Source organism: Podarcis filfolensis (genome assembly GCF_964270895.1).
Source record: "Podarcis filfolensis genome assembly, chromosome: 16".
NCBI classification, from domain to species: domain Eukaryota; kingdom Metazoa; phylum Chordata; class Lepidosauria; order Squamata; family Lacertidae; genus Podarcis; species Podarcis filfolensis.
In genome coordinates, this window is record NC_139620.1 from 29,155,977 (window position 1) to 29,181,214 (window position 25,238).

General features: G+C 47.5%; 1 protein-coding gene across 1 annotated transcript in view; it reads right to left on the reverse strand.

The window, feature by feature from the left end:
• The window catches only part of PPIL2 (peptidylprolyl isomerase like 2), a 77,384-nt gene that overhangs the window by 44,653 nt on the left and 7,493 nt on the right, over positions 1 to 25,238 (reverse strand). The window contains exons 5-9 of the mRNA XM_083590293.1: positions 24,646 to 24,697; positions 6,651 to 6,702; positions 4,981 to 5,072; positions 2,187 to 2,276; positions 249 to 324 (exon numbers count right to left, since the gene is read on the reverse strand). Coding sequence (XP_083446419.1) covers positions 249 to 324; positions 2,187 to 2,276; positions 4,981 to 5,072; positions 6,651 to 6,702; positions 24,646 to 24,697 — 362 coding nt within the window. The remainder of the gene's footprint in view (positions 1 to 248; positions 325 to 2,186; positions 2,277 to 4,980; positions 5,073 to 6,650; positions 6,703 to 24,645; positions 24,698 to 25,238) is intronic.

Genomic DNA, 25,238 nt, shown 5'->3' on the forward strand with positions numbered 1-25,238 from the left:
ATTTGATCGATTTCGAGAGTCAAACGGACTCCAGGAACGGATTAAGTTCGAGAACCAAGGTACCACTGTATTAACAGCTGGAATTGGGCCTGTTAGCTCATTGACTGCCAGCACTGCACTTTCAGGACAAGTAGCCCCATTGGGCTGTTCCACCACATTTTGATGTGACAATGGCTCAGTCTGCTTTCCATTCAACGTTCTGCTTTGCTTCTTTCATGGCCTCCAAGCCTCCTGACAACCGTTCTTACCTGGATCGGTCACTTTCAAGTTGTTCTTCACATGGAAAAAGCTGGAGACGTTAAATTTGTCCAAATTGGTTGGATCCTAAAAATAAAAAGGAAACACAATGCAAAAATACGTGAAGGCCAAGCCATCTTGAAATGTCAAGCCAGGAAGCTGATAATCCAACCATATTCATGCCATTGTGGGGGGAGGGTGTTGCATTTTCTCCAGCAACAGCTTTAAATGAAACTCTTCATGCTAGGGTGCTCTATTTGAGTGCAATGAAACTTGAAGCCAAGGGGGGGGGGTGTTCCAAAATGATTTGTTGATTTTCTAGAGGCATATATCTTAACAGGGTAGTAAGGAGGACAGAGTGTGGCCTCAAGTCCCAAAGCAACGCTGGGAGAACTGTCTGCCAATATGAATGCAAATGGGGAAAGTCAAGATGAATGCAGCATTGTGACTTTAGATAAGAAACCATCCAATATTCCATCACCACTAACTCACCAGAGAGCGCCAACTGCTCTGCCTCTCATTAAATAACATAATTATGTCTTTCATTCATCCCTGAAATTGTTTGCTTTCACTGGTGAATAAATCTTTAGTTTTACGGCTGGCAGTAAAACCAAAAGACATTTTCGAAGTCAAGCAGTGCGGGCCGGCACCCAACCGGCAGCCCACTGGCTTCCTTTCTTTCCCCTTTCTGCATGCTTGTAAATTATTTCCCTTTGTTTTCTCCTTTAAGAGCTGGGCGGCAGCTGAAGAAAATGGATTTTCATTGCACAGAACACAGACGGGCATAGAAGCTGCATGCAAAAGATTATTCTGCAGCTTGCTCTTTTCCAAATCATGTTTTATTACTTCCACAGTTTTTGATAAGAGATGTAGAAGATCAGGAATGATGGACCTCAACCCCAGAGCCCGTATGTGGCCCCCCACGACTCTTTATGTGGCCCTTGAAACTCTCCCCAGGCCACAACCCCTCCCCAGCCACACTCTTCACAGGCCTTGCTTCACACCCTCTTTGAGTGCTTTTGCCTTGACGGAATGTGCCTCAAACTCAGATTTTGCGTCTAGCTTGCCTAGGCAGTTAGTTAGCTAATTGTAGTTGATGAATTAATTTATATACGACTTTTTTGCCAAATCTGCTTCCAAGCAGTTTAGAACTATTAACATCAGTACATAATTAAAATACATAATAACAAATCCATTAGGCCAACCTTAGCAGGTTGGCATCCATCTGTCTCGAAAGACAATGGGATTATGCCTCGGGGGTGATGTCAAACCGCTGTGCTGGCAGCACCTCTGCAGGGTGCAAGTCTGGGCAGTGTGTATGGGGTTCCTGGGCTGCCCAGAGGACAAGACCCCCCACTCTCAGCCTTGCTGATCTGGACCAAAGGAAAGCAGAGCAATATGCTTGGCTGCAGGTGTTGCCGGAAGGAGGAATACAAGGTGCCATCCAAACATCTTAGGGCCCCCACTCTGGATTTGCGTAGGGTTTACTCCGTAGCCTTTTCTTCTCCCGAAGATATCCAGCAAGACAGCAGAGGTATAGGATCAGAGCTTTCCTTTTCCTAGATGGGGTACTTTCCCAGGTGGAGGAGCCCCATCTGCCCCTCACTTCACTCTACCGCACATGCAGAAACTGCCTTCTGGACGGTTGGACCCACTGTTGGTGCTGTCTGCTCAATCTGTCAGAGCCTGCCTTCCCATGCAGGGGAAGTCTCACTGAGGGTTTGAGACCCATCGACTACCCTCACCTGGTTTAGCTGGCCAGTCAAAATCATTCCTTGGGTGTAGCAGTTGACAGCTTCTTGGAGCCACAGGTGAGAGCTGAGTGCAGGGTGGGGACCAAAGGTGGATAAACAACCCCAAAGGATGATGATATCCCCCTCCCCTAATACCCCCTACATCCCTTAATTAAACATCCTTAATTAATTCAAACAGTGATAATAGTATCTTACCTGTAGCGTTATAATATCTTGCCTAGTAAAGGGCTCGTCACTTAAGAGATCTTTGTAGGTTTTTGTTTTTATGTTCAGCTGTTCAACTGCCTTAAAAAGTGAGAAAAATACATATGAAGTCAGAAAAGATGTGCCAAAAGCTCAATGCAATATTTTACCTTTTACAATCCTATAAGGCAAGAGCAAGGAACCTGTGGCCCTGTGGATGTTGTTGGACACTAACTCCCATCAGCTTCAGCCAGCCATTCAATGGACAGGGATTGTAGGAGCTGTAGCCTAGCTATAAGAGCAGTTCTGCTGGATCAGGCCAGTGGTTCACCAAGTCCAGCATCCTGTTCTCACAGTGGCCAAGCAGATGCCTCTGGGAACCCAACAAGCAGGACCTGAGCACAGAAGCACTCCCCCATCCTCTGTTTTCTATCAACTGGGATTCAGGAGCACTACTGCACTAAGAATACTGTAACCACAAGCATTAAGAACGCTGTAGGCGCAGACCCAACTGCCAGGTTTTAACAATATTTTTGTAGGACTCAAAAACTCATGAACCTTAAGCGGATTACAGTGGAACCTCGGTTTTCGAACATAATCCATTCCAGAAGACCATTCGACTTTTGAAACATTCAGAACCTGAAAACTCAACACGGAAACCTCAATACAATAGGGAAACTCAAAATGGAAGCTACATAACATGTTCGGCTTCCAAAAATCGTTCGAAAACTGGAGCAGGACCTGGGTTTTCGGCGTTCGAAAGCTGAAACATTTGTCTATGGAGGCGTTCGACAACCGAGGTTCCACTGTACAACTCAAATAAATTCCTAGTCGCACGTTAGCCACATAAAGGGAAGGGCCAACACAGAGATGGGGAGCAGTGACACAAAAGTTTCCCCTGCCTCTGTCATTGCATGTGACACCAGTTCTGCCCCCAACTTCCACGCAATGAGCTGCATGCTGCAAAGAGGCGCCCAGGAAGCACTCGGCATGATAGACAGATCCCGTGCAGAGCCTGTACATCCTGGGCTACTCAAGGGTAGGCGCCCTTTTGCAGATGAAGGGCTACCACATGAAAGATGAAGTGTGCTCGTTTTCTGCCACTCCAGGGGTTAGCACCCGAACCCATGGATTCAAATTAAAAGAAAGGCAATTCCGATGAAACATAGCTTTCTGGCAGGAAGAGCTGTTCCACAGTGGAGTGGACTACATTGGAATGTGTTGGACTCTCCTTCATTGGAGGTTTCCAAACAGAGGTTGGATGGCCATCTGTCAGGGATTCCTCAGCACTGCAAGGGGTTGGACTAGATGGCCCTTGGGGGTCCCTTTCCAACTCAAAAAATTCTATGATTCTATGTCCGTGTGTTGAGTGTGAGGCCAGCAGTGTATGTTGATCATACCTGGTTGCATTTCCCTTTCCTATTTCTTCCAGTTTTGTAAACAGGTTTCGTTCTATACTGCTATTTTTAATTGTTACTTGCCTTTTCCTTTCAGTGAGCTTATTTGGGTTAGGCCTTGGTTCTAAACCAGTGTTCTGGACATCTTTAGCCAGATCTGCTACAGTGTAATCTGGCTTCTTTCGCCTGAGGCCCCAGAAGCAGAGCATGGTACTTTAGATTTTCTCTTTGGGATCTTGGGGACACCCAGAGCACAGCTTGAGATCTTCTGACTCCAGCTGGGTGGACAACTGCCCCACCTAATAGGGATGGTTTTACACCCTGGGTGTTGGCACCATCTGAACCACTGAGAACCAATGACCTGGATTTTGGGCGAGGTTTTCTTGACAGCATGAATCGGGATTGAGAAATGCTTTGGACAGCAAAGTGCATTAATGATCGGGTGATATCAAGGAGAAGTGCTCTGACATCAAGGATCAGCATGACGAAGGAGCAACACACCATTCCGAGTCGTGGCTGGAATATTGCTAGGTGATGCTGCTGGGTATTTTTTAAGCCTGGGCATTCTTTGCCTCCATTGTGCTCTGGAATTTGCCCTGTTCCGTTTTCAGAATCAACACAGAGCATTTAAACAAAAGGGGTCAGGAGGTGACTGCGTAGCAAGAATTCGCGTCAAAGGAGCAGAAATCTCAGCACCCAAAAGCTCCCGACAGGAAAAAGGGCAGCTGCAAGCAGAAGTACAAGTGCTTGTCATTTATAGCTTATCGTGGTTTTGAAAAAGGAACAGGTACATATGAAAGCACGGCAGAACCAGAGCACGATTCAAAAATTATAACCAAGCAGAAAGGATTTAAGGGTAATATTCAATTAACATTTATCATTCAAAAGTGGCTTGCTTGTTTTTAAGCCACCCTTTGTCTCCCTCCCAGTGTAGTTCAGCAAGCTGGTACTGCCCAACTTCCCCACCCCTCTGTAGCCCCTAGACACATAGCCTTTTTGGGGTCCTCCCCCCATGAGATGCTTCTGGGGCAGCAGAACTGTCTGCTGCTGGGAATACCCCTTTTATGTGGAGCCAGCTGTAGAGCAGGTGTGAGGAACCTTTGGCCCTCCAGATGCTGCTGAACTACAACTCCCATCATCCCTAGCCTTTGGCCAAGCTTGCTGGGGCTGATGGGAGTTGTAGCTCAGCAACAGCTAGAGGGCCCGAGGTTCCTCACACCTGCTCTGCAGCTGGCTCTGTGTAAAAGCATGTGAGATGCAACCTGCTTCAGCAAGCTCCACAGAAGGTTGTATACTGCCTTGCAATATTTTATAAGAAAGCATGATTAAATATACAAACAAACCAAGGATCCAGACCCCAATATTTTCTAACAGAGTAACTTCATAACCTGGTTCAATAGAGAACTCACCTCATAAGCAAACACGTTCCCAGTTGTCTTGATAGCCACTATGTGAGAATTATTGGTGAACACGGTGAAGAGAACCGGGCAGTGGTATTTACCTGATTTGGAGAAGGAAGAGGGTTCAGAAACGAGCAGCAGTTATTACATGCATTGTGCAATGTGCAGCAGATGCTACAAGCAACTTTCTGAAGAATATACAGAATTATATATGTGTGTTTGTAGCTAGATACAGATATTGTCAGGGGCTGGATTGAGGAGGAATGGTGTCCCTCTTGAACCTTCCTGAGAACAGGAGGATAAATTTACAACAGTGGTTTGCAGAAGGCCATAGTTCAGAGGCTGCAGAGGGGAGAAGCTGGGAAATATTGGGAGAGGAACAGCAGGAAGAAGCAGCTCCAGGGGAGAGACAGCTGACAGATTCAGCGTCTTTGGAAAGCATTCCTGATCCCCCCTCTCCCAGGACCAGGCAGGCACTGAGAGCAGTAGAACAGAAAGCTCAGAGGCAGAAAGCTCAGATCAGCCAGCAGAGGGATGACGGAGAATAGGAGAGACAGAGAGGGGTGGGACTTAACCAGAGCAATGCCATTATCTAAGAGAGACTGCATTTCTTTGTCTCTCTGTGTGAATACTGAATAAGGTAAAGGTAAAGGGACCCCTGGCCATTAGGTCATGCTTCCGGGTCATATGGCCAGCATGACTAAGCCGCTTCTGGCGAACCAGAGCAGTGCACGGAAACACCGTTTACCTCCCCGCCGGAGCGGTACCTATTTATCTACTTGCACTCTGACGTGCTTTCGAACTGCTAGGTTGGCAGGAGCAGGGACCAAGCAACAGGAGCTCACCCCGTCGTGGGGATTCGAACCGCCGACCTTCTGATCGGCAAGCCCTAGGCTCTGTGGTTTAACCCACAGTGCCACCTGCATCCCACTGAATAAAGTACTTGGTAAGAACTCTTCTTGTTTATTTGCTTCTTGGCTGCCACCGTGGGAGGGATCAGATTCCCCGAAGCCTGACAGATATGTAGATATAGATACATAGATTTGGATATATAAGAACACCTTCCAGCAGAAGTGGCTGATGGCTAACAAATTCAACGGTTGCTCCTCCATTCCTTTCTTCCTCAGAACCACCCTGTGAAGCTGAGAGTTACTGGCTTTCATGGGTAAGTGGAGATCTGAACTCAGGTCTCTCTGGTCCTACTCTAACCACTACACTGCACTGGCTCATCACACAGCATTCCAAAAAATTATGGCCTTTTCAAGTGCAATAGCTGCAACCTAATGGTACGTGTGCACCACAAAGCAGAAATACATTCACATATCAATCCAAGTTCTTTTGCAGTTCTTGGAGTGGTCTAACAATCAATCCCTATCCCCAGGGAATTCTGGGAACTGCAGCTGTTCTGTGAGGAATAGGAGGGTCTCCTAAAAACTCTCAGCACATTGGACAAACTACACCTCCCAGGATTCTTTGTGGGAAGTCATGACTGTTTAAAGTGCACAAGCAGATGGGGCCTATGTGGGGGGGGGGGGGAGAGTCAACTTCAGATTGCATAACCCATCTGGGCAATGGTCTGTGTCACTCTGCATTCTGTGCGGCATCTATTCACATTTCCAGCTCCTTTAAATAGAAGGGGGAGGGGGAAGCTTTCAAAAGACTCAAGAGTGCCGACTCACCATTGCTGTTTTTAGCAAAGTTCAGTTTGATGAGAGATTTGGCCTCCAGCTTCTGCAGGGGGTAAACAAACATAGCGGTTAATCATCGTCCCTGGCACTGACCCCAAAGAGAAACGAAGAAAGTAACCATGGCATTAAGTGACTCAGAGCGCAGCGCAGATGCTCTCGCCACCACACAGATACAGAGAGAAAACCATCCACCCAAGATGTGCTGCTGAATTGAACGGCATCCTGGACACGACACCATCCACACAATTACATGACTTATTTATTTATTAATTAGTTTCTTTAAAATAAATAGGAAACAGCCCTCTCCAAATCCACATCAGGGAATTTTTTTATTTTCTGCACCCAGCATAGCTGCGATTCACCTTTTACTTGGGTTCAAGATTAAAGCTGCAGTTGGCACCAACAGCACCCCCCACCACCAATGAAAATAGCAAACGGGGGCAAGTGTTCGAAATTCGAAACACGCCAGCCACATTTTGCTACTGGCGCTGGGTCCAACTGCAACCATGTGGAGATTTCTGGGCGCCAGGTTGGCAGCCACAGTTTAAAAACCTCTGCCTTAATCCATAGTTGATACCATTTCCATTTCTACTGTGTTTCTCTTTCTTGCATACCGAGACGAGTGAACTGTTGTAAGAGTAAACTACAATCAAACATTGGGAGTTGAGATCATAGATTCGTAGCATTGGAAAGGACCCTGAGGTTCACCCTGGCGAACAGACATTCTTGCGACCACAGCCTAGAATTAAGATGCCATTTGACACCCAATTTATATATCTGAGTCTCTAACACTGAATTGAGGGGTAGGGTGGGGTGCAAAACTGCATTGAGACCTCAGAGGCAAATCACACCAGGAAACCAATGAAAATGAGGTCCTCAACACCTATTAGGTTAACATTATGGGAGATATTTGATTTATGAACAAAACCCAATTGTCCCCCTCTTAAAAAAGCAAACCCAAACAAAGTTGTGTTGGGTGTGTGTTACTGTTATTGATTTTTATTTTGATATGTATTTTTGAGTTTTTATGTTGCAAACCGCCATGAGGTCCTCAGACAGAGGATTAGTCTATAAATTTAATAAAGAATAAAGAATAATAATAAAAAGGGACTGTACTTTCTTCAAAGAAAACGCTTTTTAAAAGAAAAAAAGTTGCATGGTCATGGTGAGGAATGTGTGCTGGTCTTGGGTTAGGGTGCTGTTTAGGTAAGGTTGATGCAAGGGGAATTATTGATGTTACCGATAATTTTTTTGCATCCTTATTTTTAAATCTTGCTATGATTTATGTGGAAATTGTTTGATTTGGTTGTGTACTTTTTTGCGTGTTTTATTTATTGTTCTTGACTACTATGGTTATATTTGTTAACTATGTAATTTGTTTCCTGCTTTAAGCCACATTGAGCATGGTTTTAGCTATGGAAAGGTGGCACAAATAAATATAAATAAATTTTTATGTATACCCCGCCCTTCCCGGTTCAGAAAACCGGGCTCAGGGCAGCTAACAACAAATTTAAAACACTTAATTGTAATACAACATAGAAGCAGCATAAAATACAGTATACAGTGGTACCTCTGGTTACATACTTAATTCGTTCTGGAGGTCCGTCCTTAACCTGAAACTGTTCTTAACCTGAAGCACCACTTTAGCTAATGTAGCCTCCTGCTGCTGCTGCGCTGCCAGAGCAAGATTTCTGTTCTCATCCTGAAGCAAAGTTCTTAACCTGAGGTACTATTTCTGGGTTAGCGGAGTCTGTAACCTGAAGCGTATGTAACCTGAAGCGTATGCAACCTGAGGTACCACTGTAAAAGCACGAATAACAGTAAAATTCAAAGTTCAAAAATCAATTTGGGGGAAATCCATCCAATAAGCATTAGATAGTCACCAGGGCTAGCTGGCTGAATTAGTCCTACTTGGGCCAGCGAGGAGGCCAGGGGAGAATTAGCTGTGGGGTCTCAGAGCGGGTAATCTTCATAAAAGGGGAGGGGGAGGGAAATAAAATGATGTATGTATGTATGTATGTATGTATGTATTATCACTTTAAAAATGCATGCTGTTGGTCAGTGGCATGGTATTTGATTTGCACGCAGAAGGTCTCAGGTTCAATCCCTAGCTACCTCCAGAGAAAGTTCTCTAAAACCCTGGAGATTCATTGCCAGTCAGTGGAGACAGTGCTGAGCTAGATGAACCAACAGGCTGACTCCGTAAAAAGCAGTGTTAGAAACTGGGATAGGAGTACTAAGAGCCATGTGGCTCCTGGGACATAGGTTGTGGGTGCCAAAACAAAATGTCTAGGTACCTTCTTCTTCTTTTTGCTGCCCCACTACCAGACCAGGCAGCCCAGCAGCAAAAAAATTTTTTAATGCTGCTGGGAGAATCAGGGTGTCTGCATGGTAGTGCGGCAGCAAAATATGTCTTTTGCTACTGTTCTAACCCACCAAACACCTGATTCACCCTGCAGTGCGGCAGTAAAAAAAAGGGGTGCATCTTTTGCTGCCACTGTGCCTGGCAGACCAGCTGACTGCAGCCAGGCGGGTGGAGATGCCAAGCTCCAAGCGTGGCTCCATCCATTCACAAAAGGCTGGCTGCCAGTCGCAAAATGTGCTCGGCGCCTGGCTAATTTTGAACGCTGGTAAAAAGCAGCATTCCTATGTTTGGGGAGGGTCATGGCTCAGTGGAAGAACAGCTGCTTTGTCAGCAAAGGTTCCAGGTTCCAGGTTCCACCACTGACATTTCCAGATAGGGCTGCGAAAGACTCCCTGCCCAAAACCTTGGAGGCCTGGTCTCAGGCAATGTGGGCAACAGTGTACTTGTTGGACCAATGGCCTGACTTGGTAGAAGACAGTTCCATATGTTCCCATGCTAAATGGAATGTAGGACATTCACATCTAGCTTGGTCCTATTACTCTGTTATTAAGTGTAATACGAGAGGACCCATCTAGGTACTTCCCAATTTCTGGAGGACAGGTATAGGGCTACTACAAAGAGCCTTTTCAGTGGTGGCACCTCTGCTATGGAACCTCTATCCTTTAACAGTTCAGTTGGCATCAAATCCAGATGTTGGTGCTGACCTTTAAAGCCCTAAACGGCCTCGGTCCAGTATATCTGAAGGAGTGTCTCCACCTCCATCGTTCTACCCGGACACTGAGGTCCAGCACCGAGGGCTTTCTGGAGGTTCCCTCACTGCGAGAAGCCAAGTTACAGGGAACCAGGCAGAGGGCCTTCTCAGTAGTGGCGCCCTCCCTGTGGAATGCCCTCCTGCCAGATGTCAAAGAGAACAACAACTACCAGACTTTTAGAAGACATCTGAAGGCGGCCCTGTTTAGGGAGGCTTTTAATGCTTGATGTAGTACAGTATTTTAATATTTTTTTTGGAAGCCGCCCAGAGTGGCTGGGGAAGCCCAGCCAGATGGGCGGGGTATAATTAATTAATTATTATTATATTATTATTATGTCCTTTAGGTGCCCAGTTAAAATCATCTTGATTTCATAGTCTTTTATTTTTAGACTGCACAATGAGGACACTTCTTCAATGGATATAAACACACCAGACCAAGACAAAAGCACCAAACCATTAGGAAGCATGCATCTCCAACTTTCCCCTTTGCACTCTAAATGATTTAAGGCTAGCATATCAGTAAAAGCTGAATGTAAGCGGTCCATGCAAGATGGAACACACCCAGTTCCAATATTTGACAGTACAATAACACTATTTTAACCTTCTTTCTCTTTTAATTCCATTAACATCTTATGTAACGGATGGGGAATGTGTTTCGGCCAGAGCGCCACATTCTCTCGCTTGAGGGATCATCTGGGGGCCGCATTCCATGGATGGGTGAGGCCAGAGGCAAAAGATGTGACTCTCACCTTTGCACGGTAGGCTGCGTTCCAAAATTCATTCATCCAGAGGATGCTACACACACATGCATACACTTTTCCATCCAGGCAAGCAAGAAGCATTATCTTAGGTCAAGGACACAAAGTACTCAAGGAGGACATGGAGAAAGGCTGGTGAGGGGTGCAGCTTGTGAGAGTCCCAAGGGCCAGGAAAAGTCCTGGAGGGCCACATTTGGTTGCCCATCGCTACTTCACATAACAATCTTAGAAAACAGTTTTTTATTTTACTTCTTCATTTCTTTCAGGGGAGACTATCGTAACTCCTCCACCGTCATCAAACACTTTTCCTTCCTTTTTTGTTTCTTTTTTGGGGGGTTTCAGATTGCCAATAAAACCAAAGCAGAGTCTTAATCGCTAGCCGAAGATAAATGAAAGAACCCCCAGAGTGAAACTTGCATTTCCAGCTTGCTGCGGCCCAAATTAAAAGGACTTTGCACGAAAAGCAGATCAGGGCAACCCTCGCAGCAAAGGCATTCGTATGAGAGCCAGCCAAGCTGATTGAAAGTGACAACTCCAAAAAGGATTTCCGCTGGAAGTGCGCTAGTTATTACTGCAATTAGTCTTATTAATTTGACCACTAAAATAACCACCGATATCATTTTGGGGGCTTAGAAAAACATAAGCGCCGGATCCAATACCTATCTTACTCCATGGAAACTAATGGATATAACTAAGTCATCTCAAAGCGTCTATGTTCAGTGGGAGAAAACCCACGGACTGTGATTTCTCTCTTGGTTTTGCAAATGAGATTCAGTAACTGATGGATGGGCTCTTCATGTAATCCAGGTGTTGGGAGCCAGTCTTCCTCCAGCTGTTGCTGGACCGCAGCTCCCATCAATCTTGACTACTGGCCATGCTGGCTTGATAGCTCATAGCAGCTGGAGACCAACAACTGAAGGGCTATATGTTTCTCATCCCTGACATACATACTAAGCTAGATGGACCATGGTCCGATTCTGTGCAAGATGGTCTGATTCTGTGCAAGGCAGCTTCCCTGGTATGGGTTGAAAACAGGGTGCTGCAAGGACACCCATTTTACTTTGATGAAACACAGACAGGCATACTGGACGTCTTTGCTAGAACACTGCAAAACACATGTCAAAGGCTCAGCATCAAAAATCTGCCTACCTAAAGGAGTGGCAAAGGCTTTCCACTGCCCTAAAGGCGTTCCCCAAAAACAATCCCAACCTGCAGTTTGTTAAAGGTGCTGAGAGCTGTTAGAAGACCCCCTCACAGATTGATCATTCCCATCACCCATAATAAACTACAGATCCCAGTATTCTTTGGGGTGAAAGCTTGACAGTTAAAAGTGGTATAAAAGTGCTTTAAATGTGATCTACCACTCCAAAGCACAAAGTCCCACAGATATTGAGGGCCAGCTCCAAGGGTCTTCTGGTGGTTCCCTCACTGCGAGAAGTGAAGCTACAAGGAACCAGGCAGAGGGCCTTCTCAGAACTGGCACCCTCCCTGTGGAACGCCCTCCCATCAGATGTCAAGGAGATAAATAGCTATGCAATTTTTAGGAGACACCTGAAGGCAGCCCTGTATAGGGAAGTTTCTAATGTTTAATGTTTTATTATTTCTTTATATGTGTTGGAAGCCGCCCAGAGCGGCTGGGGCAACCCAGCCGGATGTAAATAATATTTTTATTTATTTATTATTAGATAATTATTTAGGGATGGGTTCTCAGGGTGAAGGTCTACTAGTATCACTCCCTAACAGAGGTAGCAGGTAGCTGGCCAGGGATTTTAAAGGCAGTGCATTATCACAGCTAGGTGATAATTGCATTAAACATAGGAATAGTTCCTTTGAAATGTAGCTATTAACAGCGCACTCAGATTCAGGCTTTGGCATCTGAAGAGCTGTATTCTATTAGCTGGCGATGAGCTCGCTCATAGAATCCTTCTTTCAGCATGGCCTAGAGAGGTTGTCTCTTGGGGGATTTCTCTGGGTTCCTCCCCCCCGCCCCCCAATACTGTACACTATTGTGTCAGCCAGTAAATTAGGTCCCATTAATTTGCGATGGTGGTATTCAATGAGAAAGGTCCTAGCTCAGTAGGAGAGCATCTGCTTTGCATGCAGAAGGTCCCAGATTCAATCCCTGGCATCTCCAGGTAGGGCTGGGAGAGAAACCCCATTTGAAATCCAGGAGGGCTGCTGCCAGCCAGTGTAGCCAATAGTAAGGTGGATGGACCAGTAATCTGAGACTGGTTCCTACGTTCCTAATGTGACAGAGGTCAGAGTCTCACCACTGCAACCTTGGTAGGGAGAATAAAATATTGAGACTCTTCCTTGGGTCAAAGGGGCTCTAGGTGAGAGAGGTCAGCCTAGAGACAAGCGAAGAAGATTCATGGTGGTCTCTGGCATTAACACCAGTGAACTCTAGAATCAAGAGTTGTCCTGAAGTACACCCTAGGCTTTGCCATAAGGAATAAGGGTTGCTGGGAAGGTGTTTGTTTGTTTGTTATTGGAATTTTTTGATTAAAAGGCATGGAATACTGTAAAGTACAAACGATATTCAAACCAGAATGAAGTCTTGCCTGGAGATCTTGAGGGAATAATAATAATAATAATAATAATAATAATAATAATAATAATAAATATTTATACCCTGCCCATCTGGCTGGGCTTCCCCAGCCACTCTGGGCGGCTTCCAAAAAAATATTAAAATACTGTAATACATCAAACATTAAAAGTTCTTAACCCAAGTTACCACTGTATTTGAAAACATAATAAAAACAGCAATCCTTAAAAGCTTCCCTAAAGAGGGCTGCCTTCAGATGTCTTCTAAAAGTCTGGTAGTTGTTGTTCTCTTTGACATCTGGTAGGAGGGCATTCCACAGGGCGGGTGCCACTACCAAGAAGGCCTTCTGCCTGGTTCCCTGTAACCTCACTTCTTGCAGTGGGGGAACCGCCAGAAGGCCCTCAGTGCTGGACCTCAGTGTCCGGGTAGAAGATATACTGGACCGAGGCCGTTTAGGGCTTTAAAGGTCAGCACCAACACTTTGAATTGTGGTCGGAAACGTACTGGGAGCCAATGTAGGTCTTTCAAGACCGGTGTTATATGGTCTCGGCGGCCACTCCCAGTTACCAGTCTGGCTGCCGCGTTCTGGATTAGTTGCAGTTTCCGGGTCACCTTCAAAGGTGGCCCTATATTTAAGGATTAACTTGAATATAGTCAGAGTGGAAGATGAAGGAGGAGGAGCTTGCTCAGTGTTCCTTCTTTCCGTCTCCAGCAGGGGAAAAGGAACAGAAAGCAACTAGGTCAAGCTGAACCCAAACGATTCTAAAGCTCTGGGAGCCAGGATATAATCAACAGATTGTTCCAAGCTCATAAAAGTAATGAAAAGATTGCAAAGAGGTTCTTGCAGTAAACAGCGATGATTCAGACAAGAACTTCCTTGCAACAGCGCGGTCCATATGGACTCATGCTACTCCCACACGATCCTGTGACTCGGAGCCATCTGTAAAAAAATAAAATGCAGCGTAATTTGTTGTAAGCAGCATGGATAATACAGCTGCTGGTAAAACTACAGGGGCATTGCGGCCCGTGGAAGCCAGCCAAATAAATGCAAAGGTTTACAAAGCCTGACGGTCCAGGAAGTGCGTGAGAATATTAGTGAAACAATGCTGTCCCGTGATCATTTCCATCTTTTTCCAGGAAATGGAAGGCAAGCCAATCATGCATGAAGCTGGCAGCACCGCTTCATGTTGCAGAATCCGGGTTATCATGACGCAGAATTTAAATTAATGTGCACAGACCCAGTTTGACATGCGTTTTTTCTTTTTAAAAGTTAATTTTGAATGGGTTTACCGCACCATTTATTTAGATAAAACAGAAATCAACATCACGGCACGTCATACGGCTGATGCTTGGGGTATGGGTGCTGCCTTTTATCCCCCCCCAAAAAAAAAACCACACCAGCCAAGAGACTTTTGGCAAGGCAGCCTCCTTTCCGGCAATTAGGAGCAAGCCTCCGCACTGAGCTTTCTCTCTCTTCACGTCTGCCAGCTGACATGGCTCACCCCTCCCAGGACTGAGGAGGGCAGCCTCTCCCGCCCCTCCTGGCTGCCGCCATCACACAAAAGCAGGAGCTCTTTGACTGTGTAGGTTAGTGGGGCACCAGGGCAGACCAAAGATGAAACAAGCCGAACGGCTGAAATTGATTGCCCTTCTGCCACGGACAAGCGTGTGATGGATGAGCCAGCCGACAAATTCTCACACAGCCATTTGTCACGCACGTAGGGTGCCATGCTGCATTAAAAGGATCTGTAGCCAACGACATCAAAAGGCTGCGCCAGGCACTGAGAGAAAAGGAGGTCTCTTCCTTCCACCGGGCACCCCACACAGATAAGGGGGCAGCCCATGCATAACCGCTAAAGGAGGGTGGGGGGTACCTCTTGAAGGCAGCTTGGAAGCTGCAGCCGGCACAGAAGTCTCATCTCCTGCCTTTCAGGTAAAAGGTAAAGGGGCCCCTGACCATTAGGTCCAGTCGTGGCCGACTCTGGGGTTGCGGTGCTCATCTCGCCTTATTGGCCGAGGGAGCCGGCGTACAGCTTCCGGGACATGTGGCCAGCATGACTAAGCCGCTTCTGGCGAACCAGAGCAGCACACGGAAACGCCGTTTACCTTCCCGCCAGAGTGGTACCTAATTATCTACTTGCACTTTCGTGCTTTCAGTGCTTTCGAACTGCTAGGTTGGCAGGAGCAGGGACCGAGCAACAGGAGCTCCCCCTGTCGCAGGGATTTAAACCGCCGACCTTCTGATCGGCAAGTCCTAAGCTCTGTGGTTTAACCCACAGAACTGTGTAATAACAAACCAACTTAGGAAGTTGCCTGATATCAAGTCAGGCCACTGAGCCACCTAGCTCAATATTGTCTACACTGACTGGCAGCAGCTCCTAGGATTTCAGCTGGCAGTTCTTGCCCTGGAGACGCCACTGCCATGCATTGAATCTGGGACCTTCTGTGTGCAAAGGAGATGCTCTACCACTGAGCTGCAGCCCTTCCCTCAAGGCACAGAAACGTGGGAAGTTAGAGTAATAGAATTGTAGAGTTGGAAGGGATCCCGAGGATCATCTAGTCCAACCCTCTGCAATGAAGGAATATGCAGCTATCCCAAACAGGGATCGAACCTGCAACCTTGGCATTATCAGCACCATTCTCTTATCAACTGAGCCTTATACAGAGGCATACCATTAGTCCAACTGCTTAAGCATTGTCTACACTGACTGGCAGCAGCTCTCCAGGGATTGAGGCAAGGGGTCTCTCTCCCTGCCCTGCCTGGACATGCCAGGGATGGAACCTGGGACCTTCTGCATGCAGATTCTCTTACTACTGAACTATAGCCATTCCCCAAGCAACGTATCACCCACCTATTCTCATGTTTAAGCCAGTGCACCATTGTGGTTGGAGTAGCAGTCTAGATTCAGGGTGACCCAAGTTCAAATCCCCAGTCACCCATGATGTTCTTGGGCTGACGTCTACTTTACAGCCAAAACTACCTTACACAGTTGTCTGTTGTGAGGATAAAAAGGGGAAGAGGAAGGACCAAGTGTTCCGGCCTATGCTCCTTGGAAGAGGGGCAGGATAAAAATTAAGTATAAAGGTAAAGGGGCCCCTGACCATTAGGTCCAGTCGTGGCCGACTGTGGGGTTGCGGTGCTCATCTCGCTTTACTGGCCGAGGGAGCCGGCGTACAGCTTCCGGGTCATGTGGCCAGCATGACTAAGCCACTTCTGGCGAACCAGAGCAGCGCATGGAAACGCTGTTTACCTTCCCGCCAGAGCGGTACCTACTTATCTACTTGCACTTTGATGTGCTTTCGAACTGCTAGGTTGGCAGGAGCAGAGACTGAGCGACGGGAGCTCACCCTGTCGCGGGGATTCGAACCGCCGACCTTCTGATCAGCAAGTCGTAGGCTCTGTGGTTTAACCCACAGCACCACCCGCGTCCCACAAAAAAAATAATTAAAAAAAATAAGTATACATCACCAAAAATATGCACCTCTCCGTACTCATCAGCACTAGATTGCAATATAGCTCAAGGTGCAAGTTCTAAATTGTCAATCAGCTACCAAGCCACGTTCAATGGGTTGGTACCAAAATACAAAGCCCTCTACAGCTCAGGACCAGGTTACTTGAGAGATGGCCTTATCCCTTAATAGAGCCCTATGATTTTCTGGAAATTTCTACATCTCAGAAGCCCGCTCTGCAGCAACTTAGAGCAGGGCTTTTAGTGTGCCTGACCCTGTTCTGTGGAACAGCATTCACCTCAAGTTACAACACATCACAACAGCAGTTCTCTGGGTGGCGTGGAAAACAAAACAGATTTTTAAAAGATCGCCATTCCCCAATACAGTAGTACCTCGGGTTACATACGCTTCAGGTTACATATGCTTCAGATTACAGACTCTGCTAACCCAGAAATAGTGCTTCAGGTTAAGAACTTTGCTTCAGGATGAGAACAGAAATTGTGCTCCGGCGGCGCAGCAGCAGCAGGAGGCCTCATTAGCTAAAGTGGTTCTTCAGGTTAAGAACAATTTCAGGTTAAGTATGGACCTCCGGAACGAATTAAGTACTTAACCTGAGGTACCACTGTAACAAGAACGAAGAGTTAATAGACCAGCAATCCTTCACTGACTTGCGGGATATCTTCCGAGAGAAGAAAAGGCTAAGGAGCAAACCCTTACACTAATCTGGAGTGGAGTCCCTAAGGCGGCTGGATGGTGTCTCGTGCGCCTCCTTCTGTCAGCTCCTGCAGCCAATCTGGTGCCAAATGTATTGCTCTGCTTTTCTTCGGTCCACATCAGCGAGACCAAGAGGGGAGCATTGTTGTCTGGGCAGCCCAGGACCTCCAGACACACTGCCCAGCCTTGCGCTCCAAAGAGGTCACTTCAGTGCTGCTAGCACAGTGGTTTGACTTCACCCATGGAGGCGCACTTCTTTGTCTCTCGAGACAGATGGATGTGGCCGCCACCAACAACAAAAACAACAAATTAAAGCCATACGAGGAAATACCCATTCCAAACCCAGTTGGAGTGGAGTTGGCTTACAGCAGTGTGCAAATTGTAGGAGAAGCAGAAGATTTACAGGGCCCCTAAAGGCAAGCTGTGCTGCATCACAACTCCCATCAGTCCCATTAGAGCAGGCGTAGGCAAACTCGGCCCTCCAGATGTTTGGGACTACAATTCCCATCATCCCTGACCACTGGTCCTGTTAGCTAGGGATGATGAGAGTTGTAGTCCCAAAACATCTGGAAGGCCGAGTTTGCCTATGCCTGCATTAGAGCGTCCAATGGTCAGGGATGATAGGAGTTGGAGTCCAACAGCATGCGCAGGACACAATGTTAGCTATGCCTGCTTTAATGAACTCCACAGATCCATTCCCAACTGCCACCAGCGACTTAAGCCAAAGCATGCCCACTTGCAAGCTATCTAAAAACAGTAGCTAAAGGGGCCAAGTCAAAAGTCCAAGTCAGCCAGATCTACTGAGCTGTACATGTTCTCCAGCTGGGCAAGAAAAATAGAGAAATCACAATACACACCACAGTGTTAATTTATCTTGAACTGTAACCATAGTGCCGGTATCAAAGCCCAACAATCCAGGTAAGGGATATGGCATTATCCCTTGGAACAACTCTGGAAGCCGGGAGGATGTTGCAAAGGTCAATTAATAATGTTTCTCCCCTAAATGGACAGCGGCAGCACCGCACACTCCCATCTGCAGGAGATGACGATGGGAAAAGCATAACAGAAAAACAAGTATGGGAGTGAGTGGGAAGGAAGGCATGAAAATAACTCTCTAATGCACTTGGGTGAGGTTTAGTCATCCCAGGCTACATTTCAGGAAGAGTTATAAGCATATTATTATTATTAACACTGCATTTGCCAACCTGGCCCCGTCCCGATGTTTCAGAGTACAACTTCAGCTTGCTGGGGCTGATGGGAGTTGTAGTCCAAAAGGGCGCCAGGTTAGTGGATGCTGGATTAACACATCATAGAAAAGGCGCAGATTTTTTTCCTGCTCCTTCCAGAATACCCATCAGCTATTAAAACCCCCACAACCTCCATTGGAGGAGAAAAACAAGGCAGACAACAGGCATTCAGAACCTATCACTGGCTGGCTGCAGCGCATACAAAATTTACTAAGAGGCCCCCAGCTAAAGTAACACTTATCCTGTTTGATCATGGACAGTGTTGCAGTTCACAATCATGAAACAGTGGTTAATTAGAGGGATTCCTCGATTGTTAGTGCCACAAAGGGGCTATGTGCTCGGAGAAGAGGCTCATTATTACCTAGACTTATTGAGCTGAGTTGTGATTGTGAGAACACGGCAACTGATTCATCTGCTGCCACAGAGCTGGAAATAATTCTCAATTTAAACTAAATATGGCATATTGTTGCAGTGCCACCTTGTACCCTTCAGCTCAGATTGCACTGAGGTGCTAAACCTTGCACATAGGGTGTATCACTTCAGACTGTACTTGGGGGCTCACTCTGACGGAACATTTTCCATACCAAAAGAACAAAAGAAACCTGTGCAGACAAAGCTGGCACATCAGGAGTAAGACTCAGCAATTTGAATACTTCTTGTCACCAATGTACTATTTTCTCCATTGGGGGTTTGTATGGAGGAGCATTCTGCCATGGCCAACTTGCACCTCCCAGTACGTTTCCGAGCACAATTCAAAGTGTTGGTGCTGACCTTTAAAGACCTAAGCAGCCTCGGTCCAGTATACCTGAAGGAGCGTCTCCACCCCCCAATGTTCTGCCCGGACACTGAGGTCCAGCGCCGAGAGCCTTCTAGCGGTTCCCTCACCGCAAGAAGCCAAGTTACAGGGAACCAGGCAGAGGGCCTTCTCAGTAGTGGCACCCACCCTGTGGAACGCCCTCCCACCAGATGTCAAAAGAAAAACTACCAAACTTTTAGAAGACATCTGAAGGCAGCCCTGATTAGGGAAGCTTTTAATGTTTAATAGACTACAGTGGTACCTCAGGTTAAGTACTTACCGTATTTTTCGCACCATAGGACGCACCGGACAATAGGACGCACCTTGTTTTAGAGGGGGGAGAACAAGGGAAAAAAATTATTCCGCTCTCTGCCCAGCGCCCCTTCAGCGAAGTGGCAGGAGGCGCTGCGCAGAGAGTGGGAGAATTTTCCCCCTCTTGTTTTCCCGCTCTAAAACAAGGTGCCATTTAAGGTGCGTTCAGGCGGCTACCTTGGAAGCCTGGAGAGCGAGAGGGGTCGGTGCGCACCGACCCCTCTCGCTCTCCAGGCTTCAGGTTCCTTTCGACCTGCTCTTTGGGGCTGGCGGGGGGAAGCCCACCACCAGCCCCAAAGAGCAGGTCAGGGAGCAGCGGAAAGGCGCAGCGGAGAGGCTGCTGCCATAGTCACGCGTCACTTCTCCAGCTGGGAGAGGGTCGCGGGGCTATGGCTTCTTTAGCCCCACGCGCGCTCTCCTGGGTGGAGAGGTGACACGCGCCTATGGAGGTTCCTGCCATGGGCGCGCGTCACCTCTCCAGCCGGGAGAGGGTCGCGGGGGGCTGCTTTAGCCCCGCGCGCGCTCTCCCGGGTGGAGAGGTGACGCGCGCCTATGGAGGTTCCTGCCACGGGCGCACGTCACCTCTCCAGCCGGGAGAGGGTCGCGGGGGGCTGCTTTAGCTCCGCGCGCGCTCTCCCGGGTGGAGAGGTGACGCGCGCCTATGGAGGCTCCTGCCACAGGCGCGCGTCACCTCTCCAGCCGGGAGAGGGTCGCGGGGGGCTGCTTTAGCCCTGCGCGCGCTCTCCCGGGTGGAGAGGTGACGCGCGCCTATGGAGGCTCCTGCCATGGGCGCGCGTCACCTCTCCAGCCGGGAGAGGGTCGCGGGGGGCTGCTTTAGCCCCGCGGGCGCTCTCCCGGGTGGAGAGGTGACGCGCGCCTATGGAGGTTCCTGCCATGGGCGCGCGTCACCTCTCCAGCCGGGAGAGGGTCGCGGGGGGCTGCTTTAGCCCCGCGCGCGCTCTCCCGGGTGGAGAGGTGACGCGCGCCTATGGAGGCTCCTGCCACGGGCGCGCGTCACCTCTCCAGCCGGGAGAGGGTCGCGGGGGGCTGCTTTAGCCCCGCGCGCGCTCTCCCGGGTGGAGAGGTGACGCGCGCCTATGGAGGCTCCTGCCATGGGCGCGCGTCACCTCTCCAGCCGGGAGAGGGTCGCGGGGGGCTGCTTTAGCCCCGCGGGCGCTCTCCCGGGTGGAGAGGTGACGCGCGCCTATGGAGGTTCCTGCCATGGGCGCGCGTCACCTCTCCAGCCGGGAGAGGGTCGCGGGGGGGCTTCTTTAGCCCCCCGCGCTCTCTCCCAGGTGGAGAGCTGACGCACGGGTATGGAGGCTCCTGCCACAGCCGCGGGTCACCTCTCCAGCCGGGAGAGGGTCGCAGGGCTATGGCGTCTTCGCTCCATAGGACGCACACACATTTCCCCTTCATTTTTGAAGGGGAAAAAGTGCGTCCTATAGAGCGAAAAATACGGTAATTCGTTCCAGAGGTCCGTACTTAACCTGAAACTGTTCTTAACCTGAAGCACCACTTTAGCTAATGGGGCCTCCTGCTGTTGCCGCGCTGCCGGAGCACAATTTCTGTTCTCATCCTGAAGCAAAGTTCTTAACCTGAAGCACTATTTCTGGGTTAGCGGAGTCTGTAACCTGAAGTGTATGCAACCTGAAGCATATGTAACCCAAGGTACCACTGTATTGTATTTTAATATTCTGGGCGGGGTATAAATAACAACAACAACAATTACAGGCTGAAGATACAGGTTTACCACCTCAGTGGGAATTAGGTCTCACAGAAAACAAAACCAAATATATTAAAAAAGCCTTGTGTTTCTTTATGGGGAAGCTCTGGCCACAGGCCACATTAGGTCCCACAGCTGCAGAAGAACAACAGGCAGCCTTAAAGTCTGCGGTGAGGAACCTTATGCCTGACAATGACTCCCCTCCTGAGGTTTCTTGCAACTGGGATTCAGAAGCATTACTGCCCCTGGCAGTGGAGGTAAAACACGGCCATCGTGATTCATAGCAGCTGACAGCCTTTCTCCTCCATGCATCTGTCCGGTCCTCTTTTAAAGCCTTACAAGTCAGTGGCCATCACTGCCTTCTATGGGAGCGAGTGTCACAGTTTAACGCCACACTGTGCGAAGAAGCACTTTCTTTCGTCTACCCTGAATCCTCTCTTAACGTTCAGCTTCATCAGATGCTCACAAGATCTAGTGTTAGGGGGGGGGCTTTTCTCTTTTCCACTTTCTCCACCCTGTGCAAAATTTCATACACGTCTATCATGTCGTCGCATTGCTGCTCCAGACTAGACCTGCTGAAGTGAATGGGCACGGCTAACTTAGGTTCATTAATTTCAACGGGTCTACTCTTGAGTAGAATTTCGTTGGGTACAACCCAATGATTCTAAGCATGCACAGGATCACACTCCTGCTCACAGATCGCTTCTCAGTCAGAATAATTCCAAAAGCACACCTTGGGGGGCGGGTACAAGTTACAGAGAAGAGCGCCATGTGCACATCTCTACAAGAGACGAAAACCCTGGTACAAAAAGATTTTTTGGGGCCAAACCATTCACACTCGTATCACAGCTGCCACCTAGTGTTTAAAAGAAATCTCTGCAGATTCCAACAAGACAGCCTCATAATAAATGTCACGTATTTCTGGACTATCCTGAAAACAGGCACAAAAGGTTGAGCTTGGGTTTGACTGTGAGGCACGGAATAATTGCAACCCACAGCAAATAAAAGTCCGTTCTGTTCAGATGCTATTGGCACTACTAGCATTAATTTAGGCAAGAGAATTTAGGCTTTAATCCCAGGAGCACAAAACGTTTTCCAGAAGGGTTAATTCAGGCAGCAGCAGAAGGCAGCAACCAAGGGGGAAAAGCAACAATCCACACAGGAATATAAATATGTGAAATAAGTTAAATTTAAAACGAGGCTCAGGTTAACAAAGAAATTGGAGGCAATTCTGTTTATTGATGAAGCTTCATCAATAAACGGCTTCATCAATAAACGGAAAGGAGGAAAAGGAGCACACATGCAGGGCCAAATTCAGGTTTGATGAGGCCCTAAGCTACTGAAGGTAATGGGGCCCTTTATATGTCCAGCTGTCCTTTGTCAACAACAAATTGTCGCTGTTTTTTGTGTTGAATATATGCTGTATGGTAATTTATGGACCTAATAGGTATCTAAGCCATTTGCACATAAAAAATATGTATTTTATCAATTTTATTTGTTTTTATCTTATATTTTGGAAATGTACATCCAATTGGTTTTTTCCTTTAATTTTTTTTTGGGGGGGACCCCCAAGAGAGTGGGGCCCTAAGCTATAGCTTGTTTAGCTTATATGTAAATTCGGCACTGCACAGGGCACACATAGCAAGGATACCATCTAGAGAAACTCAAGGAATGAATTAAGGTGCATATCAGTCAAATAGTCTTTCCCATATACAAAACCTTAGCTGACTGGCAGAAGCTTGCTGGGGCTTTGGAAAGAAGACTTTCCCAGCCCTACCTGGAGATGCCGGAGAACGAACGTGGGGTTTCTGCATGCAAAGGAGACGCTTTGTTTCTCTTTGTGCTTTTCTTTAACTCTAGGATGACCACGTGGCCAATTTCAAACTGGCATGCAGGCCACAACCGAGAAGCATGGTGCATGCTCTCACGAGTCAGGATAGCACATGCGCACATAACTTTCAAATCAGAATCAAGATAAAATGCAGAATGGGCTGAATCTAGGGATTAATGCATGGGTAGGCAAACTAAGGCCCGGGGGCCAAATCTGGCCCAATCGCCTTCTAAATCCGGCCCGCAGATGGTCCGGGAATCAGCATGTTTTTACATGAGTAGACTGTGTGCTTTTTATTTAAAATGCATCTCTGGGTTATTTGTGGGGCATAGGAATTCACTCATTTCCCCCCCCCCAAAAAAAAATATATAGTCCGGCCCCCCACAAGGTCTGAGGAACAGTGGACCGGCCCCTTGCTCAAAAAGTTTGCTGACCCCTGGATTAATGGGTGGACAACAAAAGTGGATTTTGAGAGTCCTTATGGTGGCAAAGAGATTTATACTTGAAGGATAAATACCCATTGTCTATTACACAATGGTCTACGGCAGTGGTTTTCAACCAGTGTGCCATGGCACCCTGGGGTGCCTTGAATGACGGTCAGGGATGCCATGGGCAACACTGGCCTCTGTCCCCCTTCCTTCCTTCCTTCCCCTCCCTCCCTCCGAAGCCCTCTGTCTCTGCCTCCCAATGGCCTGCACAGCTGTTTATTGCAGCAGCCCTGGCTATAACCTCCATGGGCAAATGGTGCCTCTGAGAGGCACCTCTCTTTAGGGCAGGGTGGGGGCAGCTCAGAGACCAGGGGCAGCAGCAATGGCTGCCCAGAAGACTCCCAAGCAGAGGGGCGGAGAGAGGAGACTGAGGGGAACACTCCGCAAGGGAGGGTGTTGAAAAAAGGGTGAGGGGCTGCCAGCTCTACAGGCAAAGGGTGGCATAACTGGGCTCCTGAGCCGCACAGGGGTGCCACAGAAAGAATGTAGTTTGTTAAGGGAGCCATGTACTCAAAAAGGTTGAAAACCTCTGGTCTAAGAACGTCACAGCCCTGGCAACGTTTAAATGAATTTCATATATGCATAATTTACATGTGGATACCTATTTGAACATCTGCAGGGCCTACATTCATTTTTTAATTTACTCGTGTACTGATGGTCACTGTATCCTCAAAGTGAGCAGATTGTGGTCTACCGTTAATACTACTGTTATCTGTGTATTATAATTTGCTTTTCTCTCTCTTTTATTTCTTCATTAATTTTATTTATTCTATTTCCTTTCCTCGCTAAATGGGCAAACAAAAAATTAATTTTAGAAAAAGCAGAGTACACCAAATCAATAGTAAATGTGAAAGCTGGACGGAGGCTCAGCAGCAGTCCTGCTGATGGACTACAATCCCCTTCTTCCCAGCTGCTTGCTACATTGGCTGGGGCTCATGGGAGCTGGGCTGCCATCAGCTTCTAGAGGAACACAGCCCCCACCCCCCCATCCAAGAAAACCTACCTCTCCTGTGCTTGGATTCGTCCCATACTTCTTTATCCAGGGAACGATATTCCTAAAACAAGAACAAAAAAGATGCAGCGGTTCAGATACAAAATCAGAAATGCCTGGTTCCTGCCAAAAAGTCACATGTGTTCTGGTGTAGCCTAGGGGCTTAGGAAAGTGAGCTGAGAAGCCACCAACTTAAATAGCACCTTGGATATGAGCTCACTTTAAATATATAATAAAATAATAAAATATAATAATAATAATAATTTATACCCCAACCATCTGGCTGGGTTTCCCCAGCCACTCTGGGAAGCTCCCGATAGAATTATTATTATTATTAGCGTTAAAACATCAAACATCAAAAACGTCCCTAAACAGGGCTGCCTTCAGATGTCTTCTAAAAGTCAGATACAGTGGTACCTCGGATTAAGTACTTAATTCGTTCCAGAGGTCTGTTCTTAACCTGACATTGTTCTTAACCTGAAGCACCACTTTAGCTAATGGGGCCTCCTGCTGCTGCTGCGCCACCGGAGTACGATTTCTGTTCTCATCCTGAAGCAAAGTTCTTAACCTGAGGTACTATTTCTGGGTTAGCAGAGTCTGTAACC